The 23,680-nt window shown below is 45.0% G+C and overlaps 1 protein-coding gene across 3 annotated transcripts; it reads right to left on the bottom strand.

The window, feature by feature from the left end:
• Positions 1 to 1,796: 1,796 nt before the first annotated feature.
• On the bottom strand, positions 1,797 to 23,668 carry cyth1a (cytohesin 1a). Of its 3 annotated transcripts, none has more exons than XM_088316523.1 (13): positions 23,391 to 23,668; positions 11,129 to 11,211; positions 10,070 to 10,134; positions 8,772 to 8,838; positions 8,581 to 8,699; positions 7,924 to 8,004; positions 7,712 to 7,824; positions 7,130 to 7,278; positions 6,942 to 7,054; positions 2,988 to 3,066; positions 2,838 to 2,906; positions 2,419 to 2,573; positions 1,797 to 2,156 (listed from the first exon to the last, which is right to left on the bottom strand). In XM_088316523.1, exons 1-13 carry the CDS (start codon positions 23,407 to 23,409, stop codon positions 2,078 to 2,080), a joined length of 1,191 nt encoding a protein of 396 aa, XP_088172649.1. In that variant the 5' UTR covers positions 23,410 to 23,668; the 3' UTR covers positions 1,797 to 2,077. The 3 variants fall into 3 exon arrangements, with proteins under 3 accessions (XP_088172649.1, XP_088172647.1, XP_088172648.1); XM_088316521.1 differs by lacking the exon at positions 23,391 to 23,668 and adding an exon at positions 20,648 to 20,858 and having other exon boundaries at positions 2,988 to 3,064; positions 6,943 to 7,054; XM_088316522.1 differs by lacking the exon at positions 23,391 to 23,668 and adding an exon at positions 17,826 to 18,128 and having other exon boundaries at positions 2,988 to 3,064; positions 6,943 to 7,054.
• Positions 23,669 to 23,680: the final 12 nt, after the last annotated feature.

The raw sequence follows: 23,680 nt of genomic DNA, 5'->3' as shown, positions 1-23,680 counted from the left end.
TATTCAACAATCACACACAAAAAAAACGCTATTTTTGTCAAACATGGTTTCAGTCCAATCCATCTCAAATTATACACACATCACATTTATTAAAATTTAAACTGGTACCATCGCTATTATAATAAAGTGTGGAACACTGATGCCAAATTGAATTTCACTTGCCCATCTATGGTGGTTAGCATGATGTGTTATCGTTAAATCTCGCAGGCTTTTTTTTTTTTTTTTTTAAATATTTGGTCAACTACACATGTGGAATTTCTCTTAATTTTGTGTCAGTTTTACAGATAACTTCAACTGGTCGTGTCATAGTATCGGAGCATTTGTATGAATACAGAAGTACAATACAGGCACTGATACCATTACTGGAATCGGTTCTTTCTTCTCAAATTTGTGGGTGCGACTTCTGCCCTCAATCAGTGCAGGTGACATTATGTCACACCTTTTACGGTTTGGCACAAATGTGGCTCGCCTACCGTAAAAAGCATTTGTCGCTATCGTGTGATGGTGGAATTGTTGTCGAACATTTGAACCCATCAATTACGTTGTACTCAACACCCAAGTCCCATCCCAGTTTTGTTTTCTTGCACTGAGCCAAAGAACTGAAACGGCAAATATTTGCCCTTGCCCTTTATGTAATCACTGTTCCTTAAATTAGCCGAAACAGGTGAAGCGCAACAAAACCTGACATAAAAAACACAGCTCCACTTTTATCTTAAATGATTGCAAACCTTTGTTAACACGGCTTTGCATCTTCAATGTTTACATTTTCCTCCATTCGAAGCGTGAATCAAAACGTCGAACCACAAATTAGAACCCTGGAACCTTTTGTGCCGTTCAGATTGGTTTATGTAATCCGCCAGATTTTCAATGGAGGACGTTTCCTAAATACGAAAAAAAGGAGTGCCTGCTGTTGGTGGTTTCACGAGGGAGTCACAGGTCGCCCCCACCCACAGAAAAAACATTTGACCAACATAATCGTCATAATCCACGACAGTTGAGGCAAAACTTCAAGGTTGCATGTGACTGCGTGTCCTCCATCACCTTTCTTAGATATCGCACGCCAACCCCTCTCGGAGCTGTCAAATGATGTTGGGCTTGAAATATCGTCACATACATCATTCATATGCTGGTTAACATCCAACAAGTGTCAATGGTTTATTCTAATCTTAGGCTGCATTCCTTAGCTCTATAACGCCCCCTGCTGGCCACAATAAAACAATCATGTTCTTTCTAGACAGATCCATTTTTTTTATTTTAACTCGATTAAATGGCAACAATAGACATATTTTTGAACACGGTCTAAAAAAAACCCACAATGATGGCACGACTAATAATAAAACAAACCTTGAGAAACAAACACTCACTATACATTTACGTATGTACAACAAAGTCGATAAATAAACCAATACTGACTAGCAATATGATTGTTTTTCTTTGAATTCTCTACAAGGAGTGGAAGCGCATGAAAGAAACGTCAGGCACGCAATCATGAAAAGGACATGTTTTGGTTTGAAAACCTGAGACGAGCCGTCGTTGAACATCTACCGGTGGCCTTTGAAAGCTTCCGTTGTGCAGAAACAACCCGGAGAGCTGTGCGAGATCTTGGTCGTATTTTTAGGATACGGGACCGATTTACTATCGCTAACCAGCAGCATTTCTCTTTACAAAACCAAATAAGGGGGAAACTATTTGCCCCCCCCACACTATAAAGTCACCCAATTGTTGGCATTCCCCAACATTTGCATACAAAAGCAAAACAAATAAAAGGAGTAAAGCTGTAAAAAGACGTATCCAAACATGTTTAAAGCCTTTTAAGAACATTTTCTTTTCCTTATGAGGAGTTATTTTCTTGCCACACGTTCAGACCTGCGGAGTTCATTGTGCTGGGAGGAGTGTGTGTTGAGAGGGGCTGCATTAGAGTGTTTGGATTTTTTTAAAGAAAGGAGTGGGCTACTTGGGCCCCCCCCATCCTGAACACCCAGGGTGCTCGTCGGTTTCCTGGCCAGTTGAGTCCAAAAAGCCGGGAGGACCCCCGTCTGCTCGTTCAAGTGCAACACGGCGAGCGCGGAGCGGCTCCTCAGTGCCTCTTCACGGACGACACTTTCTTCTTCCTGGCAGCCAGCATCTCGTAAAAGGGGTCCCTGCTGATGGCTGCCCTGCAGATGCCATCCAAATTGGAAATATTAGGGATTGTTTCCACTATTTACAGTGGTCCTCAAACGAGGGTCTGAGAGATGTGAAATGATAAAAAAAAAAAAAAGTTACAGGGTACCTATTGTGCTTTTGTCACAAATGGAAAAAAAAAAAGTGTTTGCTCAAAAATGCGTTTTTCTTTCTCAATTTTTGGTGTTCCGCAAAGGTTCAACTGAGGTAACTGGACTCATTTGCATCCAACGAGACGAGCGCGCGGTCACGTACTTGATGCTGTTCATCCATTCGTCCTTCTCCTCAGCCGTGGGGGCGGAGATGCGGTAGAAGGTGTGGTTGCCCTCCACCACGCGACCGTCGGCCTCCGTCTTGCACGCTTTGATCACCTGGTCCTTGTTGTCCGGGATGAAAAGCTCAAAGCAGTTCTGTGGCGGAGGGTCGACGAAAAACATTGGTCAGAATCTTCACCGCAGGAAATTTATCCTGGAACTTGACACTTGACCCCAGTATACGCGTTTGGTGATTTTACAAGCATTTTACCCCGCAACGAAGAATTTATCGAGGAACCTCGGGCGCTTCAGACAAATGAACTCCAGATAGTGGCCGTTTTTTGCCAGTCAAATGATCGGGAGGAGCGCTCATGTCTCTGTGCAATGCGAAAATGAGCCACAAGAGGGCATCGTGCTCACCGGCTTCTTGTCCTCCACCTCCCTGATGCTGAGGTTCTCCAGTGGGATGATCCCTCGCGGTTCCTTGTCCTGCACACACAAAGAAACACAAACGCAATGAAACCCACGGCAGAGGAGGAGGAGGAGCACTAACTTCAAAGTGTTCCTCACCGTCGTGTACTCAAAGTAATAGAGGCAGTTGTCGGTTAAGATGAACCATCTCCTCTTCCAGGTCTTGACTCGGCCTCCTGCGCAGCAAATCAAAGCAATCAGAGAAGAGAAAGCAAAAATAAAAAGATAAAAGACACAGCGCCGACTCTAGCAACACGCAGGCGGACAGACGTGAGCAGACAGACAGATGGAAGCTCCCGACGACCCACCGAGCGCCGGGTCCCACCATGCACTCACCACCACCACCACCGCCACCGCAGGCAGAAACAAACGCAGTTTACGGACAAAGCGCCGCTTTTATGAGGTCATTGAGAACTTGATGCTGGCCTCACCTGGCCCAATAAAAACACCTCATAAAGACGCGGTGCGGGGACGCGACGCCACTTGCATACAAATATAGAAATGCCGGACATCCAGGCCAGGTGGGTTTGATTGCGCAACTGCAAACGGGGAGGCATCGATCAGAGGGGAGACCTTTTGTTTTGAAAATGCTAAACAACGTAAAAAAAAAAAAAAAAAATCGATGAGGTAGAACTGGAGTTCTAAAGTTTTAAAATGAGCTCGGCGTTTAATTGTATCAAATGAATGACAAAGGCAGCCACTAACAACCGTTTGCCTTCCACTAAACGTTTGCATAAAAACAACGTGAACCTTTTCATCATCAGGTCTCTCGTTAAAAGGCCTCACGGGAGCTTTCATTAAGTCGGGCGTCACTGACCCCGCACGACCTCTCACCTTAAAACACGGCAGGCTCGTTTCCTGTGCGGGGAAACCCGAGCTCCCGCTCGGGAGCCTGCAGCTACATTCCGCTACTCAGAAAGCTCAAATTTCCTGTCGGGGGCTTCTTGGAGAACTACGAGTGAAGTCTAGACTATGTGAGCCCACCACCATGTTAGTTGACACTCATCTGAGGGTTACAGTGGCAGTCCAAAGGTTCCGCACGTTGAGACACACTCTTTTAGAATCATATGCAGGCAATCGAGCCAAAACGTCATGACGGGTCAAACATTGTCGAAAATCGTCTACAGCAGGAGTGGGAAAAGTGTGGCTGGCCGGTCACATTCAATTCATATTTAATGAAAAAAAATGTTTTAAATTCATCTTCAAATTACCTGACCGTGCCGTCCTTTGCCCACCCCTGATCAACAGACACACACAGTCGCTGGCATCTTGACCACAAACAAGGCAGGCGGCATCGACAAACACAGAGCTGAGTGTGGCTTGAAGACCCTCGAATTGAATCAGCCAAAGCCATTTTTGGGGTGAGGGGGTTCTCGCACTCCGACGAAGAAGAGACGACCTCCTCCAGTGCAACAATAGCTGGCTAGCGGTCCCGGCACATTGTTGTCAACGGAGGGGGGCGAGAGCGGAGTGTCGCGATGCGGGGCAGGCGGAGGTTAAAAGCTTGGATGTCCATGATATTCATTTGGGATCTTTTGTTCAGTGGAACCTCGAGACTTTCAAGCCAGTCAAATTTGACCTTTTGACGATTTTGATGTGTTCTTCTGTTAATCCATGTTTGATGTCGTTATCAATTTCATTTGGGAGGTTTTTGTTCACAATCCAGTTGTCCTCTTTTGCATGGCAGGAGAAAGCTTGTATTGTATTCATGATGAAGGCATTGCTTTGGTGCCCTCTAGTGGCATTTTGGTGCAAATGAACTATATCTGCAAGATGGAGCTGCATTTGCTCAGGCCATAGCCTTGTCTAAGAAGAAAGAAGTGCTTTGCTGCCATTTTTTTTGCATCTTGAGGCCTGTATTCATGAGGCAGCGCCTTTTTGGGGGAAGCCTGTATTTTTTGGAATAAGTTTAAGATCATGTCTCCAGTCTTTTACAAATGATTAAGTGAGACTGGAGGGAAAAAAACAAAAGCAAAGCGGAATATGATAATGGTCTCATAGACGGGAGGCCTTTATTTATTTATTTATTTTAGAACCAACTTCCTGGTTAGCTTCTGTGCTTGTCACTCGGAATAAAAAAGAACGATACATGCGTGTTTGTTTGAAACTTAAAATGACGATTCATGTGTTTTTTTTGGGGGCATTTATTGCCCATCAACGTTCATCATCATCTTTATATGTGACAGTTTGAAATATGAAAATATGACTCTTGAGGTTTTATGATGGAGACAATTTGGACTGTAATAAAATTTTAGAGGTTCCACTTTCAAAATCTACAAAAAAAAAAGTATCCAATTGAATGACATGTATTGCATATTAAAACCCTCTCAAACACTTTGCAACCCGCATCGCTTCTTCCAGTCAAGTCGCACACACGCATCTGATCTATTGAATAGCAAAGAGAAGAGCCACACAGTTGAAAAGCTGCAGTATTCCCTTTCTACACACGCACAGCCGCCCAGCGTGCACCGTGAGCAAAATCTTTATGCGGCCACTTCGCTGGACGGAGGGAAAGGGGATAATGCAGCTTCTGGACGCAACAAAACCCACATGAAAAGAGAGTGACCATCGGAAGACCTCAGCGGGCGAGGTCATCAAGCCAAAGGAGGCCACGAGGGTGGACGCCAACCACCCACGGAGATAAAAAAGAAAATGAGAGGACACAAAATAAAAAATAACTAAAACACCAGCGCGGTGAGCGGGCTGAACAGACAAACATCTGAAATTGAAATGCGTCGATGGAAGGGACAAACAGACACGGAAAAACCCAACTGGATGTCGGAGGAGAACAAAAAAGCAATCATAGCGCACCACCAAAAGCGCTGAGCGAGACGGAGCGTGGCTTGTTTTTTGTTTTGTTTGTTTGGGAAGAGCAGGTGTACATACCTCCTGAGGTAGGAAAGACAACAGCCAAAATCATGGGAACAAACAAACAGGAAAAAGGAAACAAACAAAAAAAAAATCATCAACTGAAATAAATGAGAAGGAATTATTGCACCAGCAGTGACGTTCATTCGGCTATCATGCGCTGCTTTAGGGTGTCGCACTTCGGTCCGCCACATGGTGGAGCTGTGCACACTGAAAAGCAATCATCTTGTCCTCCACCTTGATTTTCCTTCTTTTTCCTTTTTAAATCAGGATAACAAGCGGCAAACTAGTGACGAGTTGTCCAGATTGACAGCGATTAACACGATTGACTTTTCACAAATCAGAGTGAATCAGTACGAGGAGGAAACAGAAGGAGGGGAATCCACCACTGTGTTGCTGACCTCTGGAACATTTGGAACGCGACAAACAAAAGACCGAAGGAGATGTGGGAATTTTGCACACAATTTCAAAGGCTTCTCAGGTGTCTTAACATGTCTGGGGCATATTTTTGTCAAAATACTCCCAAGGATCAAGAATGATAACGATAAAGTGATCCCAGGTGACAAGTTTAATTCGTAGCCGTGCTAAAACGCAAAACATCTCAAATCATTTGTCTCCATTGCAATAAATGGAAATGTCAAAAATGCGTTCCAGCTTCTCAAAAAAAAACAACAACTAATGTGATGTTTTTAAATTAAGAAAAAAAGTAAAAAGTAATTACATAATCAAACAGAATTTAATGCAACAGTTCTTGCAATGTTATATTTTGCTGAACCTTCTGGTGATTGCGCAATGGCCATCTGGGGGCAGAATAATACAGACAAGGAACGACAGATCTTTCATGAAGACACCTGCTCGCTATTTTAATATTTTTCCTTTCACTAATTGTATGTTCACATTTATCCGAAGTACACACATTTGATTGACTTCCTTTCTTCAATGTATGCATCTTCAAACATTTATAAGGCTCCACATAAGGCGGTCTTGAGCTCAAGGCCTCATTCATAATTCATAAAAAACACGGACTGCGTCGTCGGCGTCTGAACGCAGGTTGTTGACCTCATTTTTAACCCACTTGGGCCTTTGACGTATGTGCTGCGACTTGTCTGACAACAGACTATCCTGGATAATTAATTCCATCTTGGATGAAATGTGTTTTTTTTTTTTTCAACTCCTCGTTACTCACCCAACTTTAGCAGCCATCCTTCCCTGTCCGGGTTGAAGAAGGTGTGCGTGAGGTCATTGCCGTCGTCTTCGGGGATTTTAAAAGGCTCGTTCTTGATGCTCTCGTAAAGATTCTGCGTAGGAGAAAGAGGCGGTTAACGCACGGTAGCTCGGATTGCGAACGAGAGCGGCCTCGGTGGCAAACTCGCCCTGAGCAGGTCTTCGGGGAGGTCTCCTCCCTCGTTGATCCCCCGGTTCATGGAGATGAAGCGCTCTACGGTGGGCTTGTCCTTCACGTTGGGGTTGTGGAGGCTGGTGTTGAGCATGATGATGGCGAACGACAGGATGTAGCACGTGTCTGGAACACACGCGTCGCAGCTTGATCACACTGAGACGGCTTGTCAAAGATGTATACTGGTACTAAAACATTTCTTGGAGATTATTTAAGAATTTGACGTTGCAGTTTTTTGCTTTCTCTACTTTTATCGATGTTTCAGGTCGGTCTATTGAACGCCCGAGCATGCGGCACTTTATCGTTCGTGCAGGGCTGTTAAGCAGCCTCCATGCATTATGCACGTCCGTCTGCATCCGTGATCGGGCCGCTCATCTACGTGCATGATTCCCAAAAGGCAGCCAACGCCTAAAAGACAAGCTCGGCAGACTTGGTGTCTGCTCAAGAAAGGAAGTAGCTCGGCACGCCATTAGGCCCTCCTCGACCGGAATAATGGCAAATATCAAACTGTCAATCGCGATTATGAGGAAGCCAAATTGAAAATGTTCTTAGCTGGCACCTGTGGATTGGAAAACGCCGGGGTTGCACTGGCAGTAGCGCTGAGCGAAGGCCTCCATCATGCGGTCGATCTTCTGGGCTTCTCCCGGGAGCCGAAAACTCCACAGGAACTGTCTGTGAGGGCAAAGGTGGCGGTCAGGATGCGCTGATGAAAAGCGTTTGGCGGGTGGTGGGTGGTGGGGGGGCAGGGATGGGTTTTTTCACGTAGCTTACCTGAGCGCCTGCACCAGGTTGAGGTCTGTGAATTCATGAAGTTCGACAAAAGCGTGGAGGACTTGGATGTTGAATTCATCCCTACAAGGCAACCATGGAAATACAATTGAAGCAAAAAAAAGGGCCTGATTGAAGACGCGCCGGTCGTAAAGGGATTGCGCTCCCATCGGGCGGTGTGACAGTCTCGGCCCTTTACTAATTCATTTATCCTCTCATCTGGATGATGACATCATCCCGCGACCCGAATACCCTTCGGAGTAAATGATCTTCCCCGTGAGCTCACGCCGCATCACTCCCAGCGGACCAGCAACCGTGGCGATCGCCTCGAAGCGTGCAAAGAGAAAAAAAAAACAAAATCGCCGCTCCCGGACCCCGCCCTCTATGCGCGACTGTCTGACCCGTAATCCCCGCATACCGAAAAACATTTCCCCACGCAGGCGTTCAGCAACGCAAGGATCTGGAGTCCAATCTTCAATTTCCCTTAAATGAGACCGGCGGTGTCTTGAGCGCGTCACTTAAGAGTGACTAAGACAATCGAAAGCAGATGGAGATCAGCGAGGAGCAGACAATGTGGGACGAGTCAAGTATTTTTGGGAAGCAATGGGCGGGGAAAGTGAGCAACACGCAAACTATGCACTTGTGCACGTTTGTCCTTACCTTTCGCCGAGGTAATCCCCAATGGCTGTTTTGTTTAGCCCCTCCCCCTTGCAAAGGAACTGCGCGATGTCATCGCTCGTGTTCTTCAGCAAGTCATTCTCAATGAGGAACTGAATTCCCTGGAAGAGCGGCAGGGGACACGCGGGTTTTTCCTCAGTCACATCTCAACATCCTCGTAATCACTCGCCTACCTTTTTGGGGTCCATGTTGAATTTCTTACGGCCCATGGCCACCTGTTTGTTCCTCTGCATGGTTTTCCTGGAAGGTGAGCGCATGAGGAGAATCAGAAGTGCTTTCTGATGTAACGGAAATTAAATTAGCAACGAGACTGGATTTCAAATTCGTCCCCGCAGAACCAGAGCGCTGGCCCTCAATTAAATCAGCATTTTTTTCATCTTCTAATTGGTCGGCCAGGGCAAAACTTGTTCTTGCCAACTTTGATGAGCAAAACATGAGCGGAGCATTCTGCCCACAGCAATCAATACGTTTAATAAGCAGCATTTCTGATGAGTGCAATTATTTTTTTTTTGTCATACACTGGACGGTCAATTGAACCCCAAACCACAAAATTGCAAGGCAGATGTCCTCACCACGAGTCTGCCGTGCAGCCTGACTTAAGCTTTCCCCCCCACTTATCACCTCCAATCTACGACGATGATTCACGCATCAAACTGCCGAGTCATCTCATCCAATGTGACTCATAAATCGCATTACAAAATATTTCCTGCCAACTATTCACGCTGACCCTCGCAGCCGTGACTAATCCCGCTTACGGGAAGAAGTCTTCTCTCAGGGGGCTCAAATTGGCCTTTTGAGGTACGCCCGTCGCCGCGGTGACTTCCCCAAGCCTTCTTGGTCCCTCCCGCCCAGGATTCCTGTTGGCTTTTGTCTGCCACTGAGCTCCTTCAAGTGAAACTGCAGCAGACAACAGACAAACAAGATCACGGAGCGTCGGCGCGATAAGACGCCGCGACGGCATCAAGGAGATGCAGCCCTTAATGGCGTTGGGAAGAAAGCCAAAGCGCGGCATGATTTATCTGCCGTTGATGGGATCTCTCCGACCAAAGTAGTCGACCCGAGCGCCCCCTTTTCCCCCGGGACCGTGCATTGTCTGCATTATTCAATGAGGCCGCCTCCCATCGTGCGCGGGGTCGGAGGGGGTGCGCCCGATAAAACATTTAAAGTGCCTTAAAAGCGCAGCCAATGTGGGAGGCGTATTTGGTGTGACGAGATCGCCGTCGCCTATCAATAATTGACGGCTTCATTTGCTCAGTAAATAGAAAGCAAACACGTCGATTTGGGAGACGGGCAAGGTGATGTTTGCCATCTTTGTAGGGATTGGCTATCCCGGTTTTCACTGCCTGGAAATGTGACTGCGGGAGGAAGTGTGAAAGCCGGCAAATTGCGACAATACCCACCTTCGTTAGGTTTGGTCTGAATAGAAAAAGCTGATAATTAACGGGATCTCTGAAAGGAGGCTCCATCTTACCTCTCCTCGGTGGAACCAAGGTTCTCAATCTCGTTGGTGACCTCTGCTATCTCATCCTTCAGCCGCTGTGGGAAACAAAACAGTCTTTTCATGTATCATCATTTGCCTGAAACGTCAAAGAAGATGGTTGACTTGGCTCATTAATACAAAGTAACGGCCATCTTTGTCTCCAAAACAAAAGTCTTCCTATTTTGAAGGACAGTTCTGGGGGCGGGAGACCCAAGAAAATCATTTTCTTGAACAGTCAAGCTAAACATCATATCAAAGTTTTGCTCTATTGAGTCTTAAAGTCACAAGCCAAATAAAGCGCTTGGATTCGCATCCATTTCCCATGCATCACTATTTATTCCAGGCGGCGCACCACAAAGGCAACATCTGTGTCGTCCAGAGCTGCGCAATCCCGACGCATTCCTCAAATGCTTGCCTCCGCAAACAATGGCCGGGCGCACACAAGAGGCCTTGACCCGCAGGCCGGGCGGAGGAGGGCGTGGGAGTGGACGAGGGGCGTGGGGCGGTCAGCAAATACGAATAGGGGAGGGTGACCGAGGCGTGTTTTCGGGCGGCCATGCCCGTCAAGGCTCATGAAAGCGCGGGTGTCCGCCGGCAGCGTTTTGTCTGCGGCGACAGTTGGAAGTCGATTCTCAATCTGTCAATTGTCACCGCCATGAAGGGAGCATATTTTATCTGAATGCGTTTCAAATCAGTCATGTAGCGCGATCTTCGTCTGAATGGCTCAACCACGAGCACAAATGTTTTGCTGGCGAAAAGAGATCTGGGTAGGAAATACCCGACATTCCACTTGGGTTGAAATGTGTGCCGGGGGAATTTGCAGAAGAAGTGGAGGGGCGGGGGTGGACGAATGAGTCGAAGCAAATATGTTTACGTTGTTTGGCGGGGCTCACAAACCGAAGCAAAAGTTTTCAAAATAGTAGTTGTGGTAATCGTTCCTTCGCAAGTCTTGCAGAACGCACATCCAAAATGTGTAGTTGATGCCAACAACAACACTAGAGATCCAGCGGGAAAATATTTAACCACGGCAGTCTTTGAACTTGACGGTACCTGAATGTCCTCCAGCAGCTCCAGCTTGCGTCGCCGGATGTTCTCCAGCTCCTGCTGCTCCTCCGGAGTAAGGTCGTCCGGCACTAGGAAGAAACGGTGGATGAGCACAGAAGACTCAACAAAATTCCTTCATATCAAAAATCACAAGCACACTTCATAATAATAATAATAATCATAAATGATCAACTAATTTGCGGTTCATAATTGATGACGCTCCCCCTGTGACCTCTCCTCTCCTCAACCTCTTTACATCAGTAGCAGGATTCAAAGTTTTGAGCGGTGGCAATGCTGACGCATAGAGAAAGAACCGCAAGACTTCACGTTTAATTACCAGGGACGTATAAATTCCCTTATGCTGCAATAGAAAATGAAATGACCAAAATGTCGACTGATGATTGACCACCATTAACGTAAAGCATCACAAGCTAATTTGCATCATCGCTCCTAAAGTTGCGTATCCATGCAAAGCGCTCTCAACAAGGTCCAGAGTCGCGTGGAGGAGGACAAAAAGAGGCCAAATCCAGGTTGGGACCAAACGTGTGTCATTTCCCAGAACACAATCCGGCGCCGCCGGCAGGAAACCTTCCACTTCAATTAAATGCTGAGAGTTGCATGTTTGCCGTCTTGTCTGAGAGTCGCCGCTTGGCCGTGAGTCAGCCAACGTCGGGCCTGGCCTGGTCCAAAGAAAGGAGGCAGTCATTGGAAAGGGAGAAAAAAAAAGAGAGCGAGAGCGAGAGAGAGGCCACGGGATGGAGAGAAGAAGCGAAAAGTGCAAGTGATGAAGGTGGAACCAACGCATACGACCCTCGTAGCAACGTGACAGAGGCGGACCGGCGTGATCAAATGTCCTCATCCAGAAAGAGACAGACGGTCTCGATTGTTATCGGAGTGCAAACTCAAGTATCTGGATCCATTCGGACGACATCGATTCTCTCGAGGCACGGGTTCGGACAGCAGACTTTCTAGATTGTCGAAGCGGGGCCCGGGAGGTGACGCATCAAAGGAGAAACAATTATAGCTCGCTCTCCCGCGGCGCTCGAGTCCGCTAATACCCATGCAGATTGCCACGCAGACATCTCATTTCCAGCCAGATCTCAAAAGGGCTCTCGTTGGCAAAAGAAGGAAATTAGGATCACTCAGTCCGACTCCCTGCAGAGGTGACCCAATTTATTTCGCAACAAACGAGGTCCACAACTTTTAAGGTCAAGGTTTATTTTGGTGCTTCCACCGTCGCATGACTGCAACACTTCTAATCGAAGCAACAGAATCCACCTGGTCCGAAGACACGCTTCATTGGGCGGAATTGCCTCGACCGCCTCGCCTGCGTGACGTCGTTCATGTACAGTATGCCACATTTTGATTTGGATGTCGGGCCATCCTTACATGAAGTTGCTCTTCCACCCCCAAGGCTAATCAATCGATCCCAAGCCGAAGCCAAGAAAAGCGCCGGCTGTAACAAACGGCAGCTTACTTCACGATGAGCCACACGGACAATCAATCACTCGAGTTGGCCGCCAACGCACGGACGTCCGCGTACACCATTGCCCATTAGGCGTCCCCGTATGAATGCTGCGCTTCCAGCATCAAAAGGCGATGTAAGATTCATAAGCAGGCAGAATGTCATCACGACAAGTCCCACTGGGAATGCCGTGAGACCGCACACACTTGGAACAAAGACGAGCGGGGGTTTAAAAAGGAATGGCACCGTTCCAAAAAAACGTGCTCACCAGTGACCTCCTGACTTTTTAGTGCTGCACACATGGACACGATACAAGCGGGAGCCAGCGGACCACCAGTTATGAATCATAAATCCCCAAAGCATCTGACCTGGACTGTGGGAGGTGACGTCCGAAGAGAAGGAACGTTATGTCGTCGTGACGCGTGGGATAGAAACCGAGTCGGAGGGTGAGTTGAAGTGGGATCAGGAGAATTCCTCATGTTCAGTCCCGGTGTCGTGACATCCAAATTGTTCCTAACGTTAAAGTCGTGGTTCTTGAAGGCGTTTCCCTTCAGGATGAACTTCTGCACTTTCGCGGGATTTTACGATCTTGGCCAGTTCAATAAATCTCTCTCTCTTTCAAAGCTCACCCGCCCCACTCTGACAAGCAACATCAGCCCCAGTCAGACGTCAACGGACCTTACGAGACAATAAAACAAGACGTCCAATGCATGACTGTTGGAGATGATCCTGATTAGCGGAGAAGTCCCGCATGACGACAACCCGACCACTCACCTGAACGAGCCAACACTCCAAGGTTGTCAAGTTCTTGCTCTTTTCTCAAGTCCAAGACCTTCCTTGACGACACAGGAACTTAAAATAAAGACGATTGTCAGTTCCTGCTGAACAAGGCGTCAATAGTCGTGAGTCAAAAATCGATGCAACGGAGTGTTTTCCAGCCGCACAGCGGAGTGAGCGGCTCCCTGCCGGCTTTCAGCGCCAGACACGTGGGAAACAGCCTCCCTCCTCCCCCGTCTCCATCCCTTTTCTCGATTTGGCCTTCACTTGCTTGAAACGTGGAGGCTCCACCCTGTGGCCATTCCTTACTCTGCCTCCTCCTCCTCCTCCTCTCGTACAAACACAATTAGGGAGGAGCAATGGGCAGAAAAATAACAACACATACACCAGATATTGTTTCCTTGATATTAGTGAACAGAAGCGAATGAAAAGTGAATTTTATTTCCGTGACGACTTTATACATTGTCATATTTTTCTACATTTTGGGTCAAAAGCATCATCAGTACCAGGACAGAACAAAACCCAACTATTGAGCTAGTGAATTATGATATGATGAAAAAACAATGTTTTATGGGATTCGTGAGTATGCGGTCATCTCTGGAGAAGCCATGCGCTCCAACTAACACGAGCAGACATGACTCAGCCCTTAACGCCGGGACAGTCTCGCTCTCTCTCCTGACAAGTCATGCGACTCGTCTTACTGATTAACGCCTACCTGCTTGACAAATGCGCATCTATGCTCGGGACAATCATTTCTCTACACAGGAGAGTGTGATTATTTCAGCGACACATACCGAGACATTGTGCGAGATTATGGCTTGTTGTATCCCGTGTGTGTGTGTGTGTGTGTGTGTGTGATTGCGTGTGTGCGTTCTGTTCATGGCGTGTGCTTGTGACCGCATGTCTGCGCCGAGTGTAATGAGTCAGTTAACTCATTCACTACCAGCCGAGTATTAAAAAAAAAAAAAAAAAAAAAGGATCTTTGACGTCTTTAGCCGTCAATGGCACTAAATGAGTTCATTAGCCATCGCACGCCGGTTTCGTTTGATTGAAAGTTTCGTCCCCGCCTGGCATGTCGTCGCCGCGAAACGATGAGGAGCTTTGTGGTCAATTTTGCAGCCAGTCGAGTTGACAGACAGTTTGGATTTGAACACGAGTGCGTTTAAAAATACAGCGCAGCCTCCAAAAGTGGCACCGTAGCGAGATCAAAACAGAAACACATCAAATAAAATAATGAAACTCACTTGAAACAATTTACATCCGCAACAAAATCTAACAGGAACGTTTGCTTTTAGTTCGACGGTTAGCTTAGTGAAGGAATGTCGAAGGGAATGTCTAGCGGGGGCCACCTCGGCTTGGGTGTCAAAGCAAACACACGGACAAAAACACAAACATCCCGCAGCTGCACTCGCAAAAATCAACACGCGCGTAATCCATCGTCATGGATGCTAATCATGCTGTGTTCTTTCAATAATCCACGGCGATGCCAACGCTTCTCGGGGCCCTTTGGAAGCGGAAGAACCATTTGGACCGACAATGCGCGCCTTTGTGCTCTGACGGCAAAACTAGCCTTGATTCTTATCGTGGCCGTCCAATTATCAACATCCTCTCGGCAACGACAACACATCCAGACGAGTTTGTGACTCTCGTGCAGTGGTGGAAGGTCACAAAATACTCGGTGGCGGGACTTGTGTACGTTTCTGGAATAACCCCTACATGAAAAATTTTACATTTTTACTCTTTTTTTTAAATACCTATACTTTTAGCGGCCTATTTTTTTTTTTTTTTTCAAAACAAAAAGTATCTGTACTTGCACCAAAGTACAGCGTGCGAGTACTTTGACCACCTCTGATCTTGTGAATTCTCGGATTCTTTAAAGAGTATTTGCCTCCTTTAAAATCACATTATCGCAAGTCAAACACAGAAAGACGCCACTTCCCGAGTGTCGTATTTTCAAACGCCAAGCTTCCTGTTTATTGGTCTTTCTCACACACGCACACACATCGCAGAGTGAGTGAAAGTTGAGCACGCCCATCCTTTGGGAACGCTTTCTTTTCTGTCTAGTTCACATCGTCACGATACGGGTGAAGTGGATTCGCTTTGTGTATTTGCAGAGCGCCAACAAAAGCATTTCATATTCGGTTGCACTCCTGCTTTCCGTGACACTCCCAAGTTGTACCTGCGGAGCTGAGCCGCCATTTTGCAGCGAGGGAAACGCGTCTGCGGGCATGTTTGTGCTTGCTGCACACGTGCCTTCAAAGAATTGACACGGCAGCTCAGCTATTGAAAAGCTACTCAACATTTTCTAGGCAAAAGTAAAATGATTCTCTTGCTACGGAAGATTTGTAGACTTTAGAATATAAAAATACGTCACAGGCTAATGTGTTTTTTTTTAAATCATAGAATGCAGAAAACAAGCATGAAAATATATTTTTTTTTAATTTTTGCCACTTTTTCTCTCGGTTCATTGACAATTTTGACAAAGGGACAAAGAATTATTTATTTTCTTATTTTTTTAATTAATCCAACGATTAATTATAAATCTTGGAATCTGAATTTGCTGCAAAAAAAATGAATACAAATTTATCAGGCCCACTCTGTAGTGTCAGAGTGAACCCTGAAATATATATTTTCTATTTCGGGGGGAAACTTTTTTTCTTTTGAAACGGCAAGATGTTGGGGATTCCCAACTTTTGACGTCTCACACGTTATTTGGCATTCATCCCTACACAAATGACTTAAATAACACGAGCCCAGTATGAAAACACAATTATCTAACTGGATTACATCTGAAAACGCTGAGTTGAGAGGAAAACGAGGGGCGCCCACCAACGCAAAAACTTGAGAAAAACCCGATTATGGCGAGACGGCGCGGGTTATCAAACCACCGGAGCGTGAGCGCCAGGAACTTGCGGTGCAGCCATTCGTCACAAGCCCGCCCACCCACCACCACGCGGCAGACAAACGGACAACAAAGCAGTTGCGTGGCCCGCGTGGAGGCTCTTCTCCGACTTATCGTGAGCGTCACAAAGGAGCAACGGCAGCACATAACAGGATCAGTCAGCGAGACCAACGCTAATACGATTAGCGCTCACGCAGTCGGCGAGGGCTAATTAACGCCGCCTGCGACAGAAGCGTACTGTTGAACCCGGCGCGCGTTGGTAGCACGCTTCTTTGGGATTACAAAACATTCAAAAGGACGGGTAACGTGAGCACGGCGTGGCCGCGCTCCGCAACTGTTACTGTTGAGCGTGCGCTAGACGTGATGTTTAACCGACATGTATATAACATGTTCTCTTGAGTAATCATGTTGGGCTTTTTTTTTCTTTTTGTCAGTCCGATTGAAATGATTCTGATTTAAGATGCGGCACTTCATTATTCAAAGAAGCTATTCAAACATGCATATCGAAGAAAAGATCACGTAAGTTAGCAAGATGACAGTTCAGTCTGCAATTGCGTTGACATTTTTTTTTTTTTTGATAAAGAGTTACAAATAGTTTAAAACAAGCCGCCGTTTTTAAGTGCGTAAACGGTTTCCTTTTACATCAAACACAAGGCTCCACGCAAACCCAGACAATGTCATAAAGCTTAATTTGCAAAACTCTTCAGACAACGTCACATAAAAAGAAGGTCCTAGAGAGTTTTCGCTGACACTTAGGAGAAAGGAGCCTGACGGCTCCAAGGAAAGATTATTCTAACTCAAAATAGTCCAGCGGTTATTTGTCTATCTGTGCCCTTCGATGGGCCCGCAACCAGTCCATGCGGTACACCGCATCACACTCAAAATCAGACGGGACATTTTGATCGTTGTTTTCTGCATCTCCAGTTTGCGAAGGTGAAAATACCTGTCCCAATAGTTGTTTATTGTTGCCTTGGGACAGGTAACCAGTCCCGGGTAATGTTTCCTGGAGCTGCCCATGGGCAGGGCCCACATGCCCAAGGTTGCTAATTGTATCACTCTTAAGAAAAGTTAGGTCGAACAAAACACAAAATTGACCATTAAAAAAGGACCGCCCAATATTTGGGTCAATTTGACCCAACTTTGTGCAAATCTAGCCCAAGACTTGGGTTGTTGTTGCACAAAACGACCTAAAAAGTTGGGTCAAGTAGCAATTCTTCTCTTCCTGTTTCATCCAACTGTTTTTAGAGTCAATTATAAATGACTGACTAAATGTATACATTGTTTTTGGATTAAATTAATATAACACTTGAGATAATTAAAACTAATAAATAAATAAGAACAAGTGGCTTTTAAGAAGAAAAAAAAATATTTTAAACTCAACTTTTAGAAGAAAAAGAACTGTAACAGACTGAAATTAAATTCCAACAACAATGACTTCCGGAGCCTCCTCAAATGCCAACGTTTTACACAAACTCCACAGTTGAGTCTGAGTGAAGATGTTATACTATTGTTTCGATTACATTTTGATAAATGTGACGAACTAAAAGAGTTTGACTCACCGACGCCGTCTTCGGACTTTAACACCATGTTGTCGGTCTGTTTTGCCTTCTTACGGCTGCTTTCTGAGCGCTGAAGTTCGACGAGTTTTTTAAATCGCCCGAAGTGAATTTCCTCGGTCTTTATTTCCCCGTTTTTTCAACTAACAACTAGATTTGTGTTATCTCGGTATAAGAACAGTTGCAGCCAGTAAAGGGAGCAGTTTGAAATTGTAAAGCTCCAAGCAAAAAGTCCACACTTGTCCTCTCTTTACTGTGCGAGTACGCGCAACTGTCTGTCAAGATGGCCAGAAGTACAACCAGCCATTTCCGATCAAAATTTTCACAATAAAGCATCTGAACCGTGCTGGGCAAGCGTCTACAGCGGAAATTCATTAAATACAAGTAAGGATGCACGAGTTAAGACAACCAGTCACATGGGGAACTGCGGGTTATACTAAAAACAGAACAGCATTAATTTGTGATATGAAATACTCTTATTTTGAAAAAATACACATGACATATCCGGGTAGTGTCCTTTGATTTTGACATTAGTCGGGCGAAAGGTGCAGCCAAAGGGCCTGATGACGCGTTTGGGGCCCACCACTCCCACCGTGTTTTTTTGTTTTTTTTGGTGCACCGTCTCACACACGCACACACGCAAGGGGACGGGACAGCTGGGCCGCGTGGGGGCGGGTAACTTGAGTGACACATACAGCAGTATTCACCACTTCTGCTGCATTTTTTTTGCTACTTTTCTTTTTTAAATTGGCCACATCCGCTTGTGCTTCTCGAAAAACAATGAAAATAACCTGTTGCATGTGCGGTGAAACATACGTAACACACACAGGTATATGTTGATTATGCAATTCCTTCACATGACGCTCATCAATAGTATACGCTAGCATACTAAACTTCAGTAATGAACTAAAAACCGAAAGCTCACCAGGAGGGGCCAAAGTAATACTTTTATTGTTTTGGACTGAGCATGAAAACATCATTTAACGAGGAGCAACTCGAGAGAGAGCCCAGCCTGCTGCTGCTTGCTCATGAAAGCATAAGGATTGTTTTTGTCTTTTTAGGGGGGGGCAGGAATCCTGCTCTATGACTTGTGAAAACAACCCCCGCCTCATATGCGCAAAATGTGCGAATTCCACGCAGTGGTGTCAGGTAATCGCCACTCGTCAAACATGGCATTGTTCTTCGGAAAGATCAGGACGGCAGTTCATTTATGACGAACATTGCGCCGTGTGTGAAAGCCTCACTTGTGTTCAAGCGTCCGCACAACAATGCAGCCAGTGTTGAGGTGAACGTTTAGAATGTTACGACTGATGGGCAAATCAGAGCCTTCTTTTGAGTGCTCCATTCAAGTGAAGAAATGTACTGATCAGTGCTCAGTAAATCCAGTCAACAGTGACCTCTGTCGGTTATTTCTGAGAACTACAAGCAAGACGAACTGGAACTATTTCAAGTTTGCCGGACATCGAAAAGAAATATTGAAAAAGAAAAACATCATCCTATGAAAATGTGTTTATAATTCATTTAATTGTAATAATTTAAAAACGTATTTAAAATATTTGTAATTTATATGTGAAATAGTTGATTGCATAGTCGAATCTAACGCAACTATTTATTTTACAGAACAGTATAAAACAATAAATTGTGGGCAAAAAAAAAAAATAAACAAATACAAAAAAGAACAAAGCAAAAACATAGAAGTAACAGAAAATTATTTTAATTTAAAAATGAAAGGCAAATATTTAAACTAACCAATTTTAGCGCAAAGATTGTTAAATTGACGCAATTAAAGGCTAAATTGAATAAAATATGATCTCAGCCGCAATCATTGAGTTGTACACTTGTAGGTTTGATTTTGAAAGCGGCCGTTTTCCTTCTGCTGGTGCACAGTGCATGAATGACACCTTTCGACGATCGACGGAAAACCCAACCTGTAATTGTCTGGCAGAAATAGGCCTGAATGATTGACGGGCGTGATTTGAACGCCGCCCCTGTGGCTGCTTGCATGTTAATTTTCCTGCCCTCTAGCCAAATAAGAGCTTCTGGAATGGGAATATTATTTCCTACGTTCTAAAGCGCGGCACTGAATGAGTTTTGGAGGGTAATGTGAGACCCCCCCAAAATCCGTCGGAAACGGATCATCATTGTGAGACAGCACGATAGATATTGGTGAGGCCTTCAGGGGTGACTTGAGGTTGCGTGACAGCAGCGAGTGAGATTGAGCTGTCACCGCATTGCCACACCACAACCAACGCCAATGGACTTCCCCATCGAGCAGCCACGTCGTCGCTTTACACGCATTCACGCACGCACACAAGCGCAATGCTGATTCAGACGTTTGGAAATCAGCGACACTTCCCTTTGCGTCGCACATCGTCAGCAGCTGATTTGCCGCAACCCGTCGAGTCATGTCAACAACACTGTCGACCGGAATGACCTCACTTCCAATAACGCTGCTGGACATAAAAAAAAAATATTTTTTTATGTGTGAATTCGGAGTCAAGCATTCACCCTAATTCTAATTAGAGTTATTTTTATCTCAAAATGTGAAAGTAGTTACACAAATTTTATTCTGCGTGTAGTTTTCCTTGTGGTGATGAAGATATCGAGTTTTCTTGCAGTATTTGTTATCAAATATTTTCCGCAATGTGTCTCAATGACGTCACCACACTGCCTCAAATTTGCAAAAATTGTCCAATCATACTTTTTTTGGTAATTTTTTTTTGGTCACACTCTCAGTTAAATAGTAAAATGTGGGACAAATATTATTTTTGATACGTGCGCCTTTAACTGACTCCAAGAATGGTGCCAAAAATTAAAAAGGTTACCTGCAGATTGCTGGACCGCCTCCACGGCCGGACACAAAAACGAGTGAAGGCTCGACACGCAAAGTTCGCCCACCGTCCCCATGGCTAAATTATAATTCATAAGAGGCAAAGACGTAATTTGTAAAAGACTTTTCTTGAGACTCAAAGACGCTTTTCACACTGAAGATATATAACTAAGAAGCCGGTATTCCACTGAGAGGTTTTGGGGCTAATCCAGGATAGTCGGAAGAACATCGCCGGATTCACTTGATGTCGCGCGCCTGTTAGAAGGCGCGGCTTGTTTTCCAAGACGGCAACTGCTTCCGCTTTCGCCCGGTTCCTCTTTTTGTGTTGCTGTCTCAGTATTTCTCCATCAGCCTCGCTCTCCAAAAGCATGCTCGATGGCACAAAGATGTCATTTTTTCCAGCAATCACAACAGCCACTTTTAAAGATAAATTGATTTTTTTTTTTTGATGCATCATTCAGACAATTTTTTGCTTTGACTAGAGTGGCAGAGAACTGAGCTCAGCTCACTTCACGACAAGCAGCAGTTGGGCATATCAATTGTTCCCAAAAAGAGGCTCCATCCAAGCTGCCGGGATGGATTAATGCCATTTACATTCATTTCAATGGGGAAAGATGATTTGAGTTAGAAATATTTTCACTTATGTGCCTTGACACATTTCTATCTGTATATTTTTATTGGGGTTAATAGCAACTTTGTCACGCAATTCAAGTCTCCTTTAGCAGAGTTTAGCGATTACTTTTCTCTGCCAACGGTTACCATGACATGGCATCATAAGGTTTTCCCCACATGGTCCCATGTGACATCAGGCCCCGCCTCATCGGGGCTGCCAGGCCACACGAGTTGACCCGCGAGTGAACTGCGACGTCGGTCATCCTCGGGCGAAAATGCGGCAGCGGAGTCAGCACTCTCATGGCTACTTTTTTAGTGCGCTGTCATATTGGACTGAACTGAAAGGGAAGTTGAAAGTTGAAAGCTAAGCGAGCCACACGGTGGGGGCAGTGTGCAACTGCAAGCGTTGTGTCTACTCAAACAAATTAAAGCGGGTATTTTATGGACACGGGAGTTTTTAATGGCTTGTAAATTGCAAATTTGCATATTTGTTAAAAAAAAAAGTATTGATCATTGTTTTCCATAGTAAATATGTGAAGATGAAATTCTGAGCATTTGGACAGTTTTGAATCTAAAAAAATGCCACTAAATGATTCATCAATTACCCCCGAAAATTTGGATTCAAACCCAGAACCTGAGTTGAACGGAGTACCGTGATGCAAGGCTGTCAACCGTGCATAAAAACGCTAACGTTAGCATCTTCCCCAGCGACAAGCTGGAGCGGAACACTAAATATAGACTTGATGTGCTTATCACAGCATCAAACTGTCATCGTAAAAACTTGCAATGGTCATATTCGGTGCATTTTAATGAGACGCTTTTGCCTTTTACTTTTTTTTTTTTTTTCTTTTTTCTTATTAGCATCCACATCATGGGTCCCCTGTGATTTGGCTGCTTTGCTGCTTACTTTTGACAGCTCCTCGCTTCTCACTGTGCTTTGTTCATGACAAGTTCTGTGTGCATGAGTTGCGCACGAGTCATTCAGAATGGAGGGAGGGCTCAACAACATGACCACAACAAGCTGTCTCAGTTTAACTGCAAGAGGAACACATCTGTGGAGGTCAAAGTCCAGAGAGAGAGAAAAAAAAAGCCAAAGATGACGCAAAACACTGTACCAAGCAGCCAGGCCCTTCTTTATGTCAGTGACATTTTCTATTCTATGGTTATCATCATCACAAGACCCTTCCGTGTTAAAGAAGCCAAAGAAAAATCAAAAACACATGATGAGTCACAACGCCTCAGTATAGCGCCAACTACTGGCAAGGAGGATTTACACGATTTGTTTTTTGCTTTAGGTATCTGTGGCTAGTATCTGCAGCTACCACAAGAACCCAGTACTTTATAATAAGGCCAGTATCAGCCCGATACCAATACCTGGTATTGGCACTCGCCCATCCCTATATATGAGTAGTGAAAATAGATATGTAAACAAATACCATAAAATAAAATAAAAAAATGTAAAAGACTGTTTAACAAAATCTTGACGAAAGTAAAGTATGGATACGTAAACATAAATATCAAGGTTTTGCTGTAAATCTACGCTAAAATGTTTTTTATGAAAATATATATATTTTTTAAATAAACATTAAATTAAAATGCTATCCATAATTTAAAAGTTGAAACTATATTTTAATAAATATATTTTCTTTATGTCAATTAAATGAACTTCAAATACTGTACCCTAAACACGATGAAACAAATATTAAAAACGTGTGAATTAAAAAAAAATGTAAAAACATAACATACACAACTGCTTCTGATATATAAAATAACCATTCATTTCATAACACATTTGGATTCTATTCGTTGCAAACGTTGCAATGAGGCCAGTGCTTACTGCTGCTCTATTTTGAGATGCACTGCAAGCACACAGAATACTCAAGTGATGCATTATTGATACCAAATCCTCCCTGTCATTGCCTCGCCAACCTCAGCGCATCATGATCAATCATCTTGTATCAATTCCACCTTTGATAAAATTGTATGAGTTGATCAGGACGACAGCAGCGTGCCGTCATATCTGCAGTGTGACGCTTCACAATACACATAACACATTTTTTTTTCTTTAAAGACATCTCGCTAGACACATGATAGGCGTGAGGAAGGAAGAGTTGTTAGGGACGAACCTGGAGTGTCTCCCTCCATCCTGGTGCTCCTCTGGCGGCGTGAGGGAGTCTCAGTGGCCGGAGTTGGGAGGCGGGAAGGCAGCAGCGAGCCTGTCACCGAACCGCCCGGAGCAAGGCGGAAACCTCCTTCCGCTTTCTCTCTCTCTCTATTTTGGGTCCTCCTCCTTCCTCGCTCGTATCCGGGGCCTCGCCACTTTGAACTTGGACTTGACAAAAAAAAAAAAAAACACACAAACTAAAGGTTTGTGTACGTGTTGTCGAACGAGGGCAACTGTACTTCTGACGCCGCC

The sequence above is a fragment of the Idiotropiscis lumnitzeri genome, chromosome 15 (genome assembly GCF_059441095.1).
Source record: "Idiotropiscis lumnitzeri isolate Australia: NSW breed Sydney's pygmy pipehorse chromosome 15, RoL_Ilum_1.0, whole genome shotgun sequence".
Taxonomy (NCBI): domain Eukaryota; kingdom Metazoa; phylum Chordata; class Actinopteri; order Syngnathiformes; family Syngnathidae; genus Idiotropiscis; species Idiotropiscis lumnitzeri.
The sequence above is the reverse complement of the archived record's forward strand: the minus strand, read 5'-3'. Positions and strand labels throughout refer to the sequence as shown.

Coding starts and splice junctions, on each gene's coding strand:
- cyth1a (XM_088316521.1), bottom strand. CDS start 20,747: ATGAATTATAATTTAGCCATGGGGACGGTGGGCGAACTTTGCGTGTCG. Junction 8,005..8,580: donor GGGGATTACCTCGGCGAAAG/GTAAGGACAAAC, acceptor GTTGCCTTGTAG/GGATGAATTCAACATCCAAG. Junction 7,279..7,711: donor CGGCGTTTTCCAATCCACAG/GTGCCAGCTAAG, acceptor CGTGTGTTCCAG/ACACGTGCTACATCCTGTCG.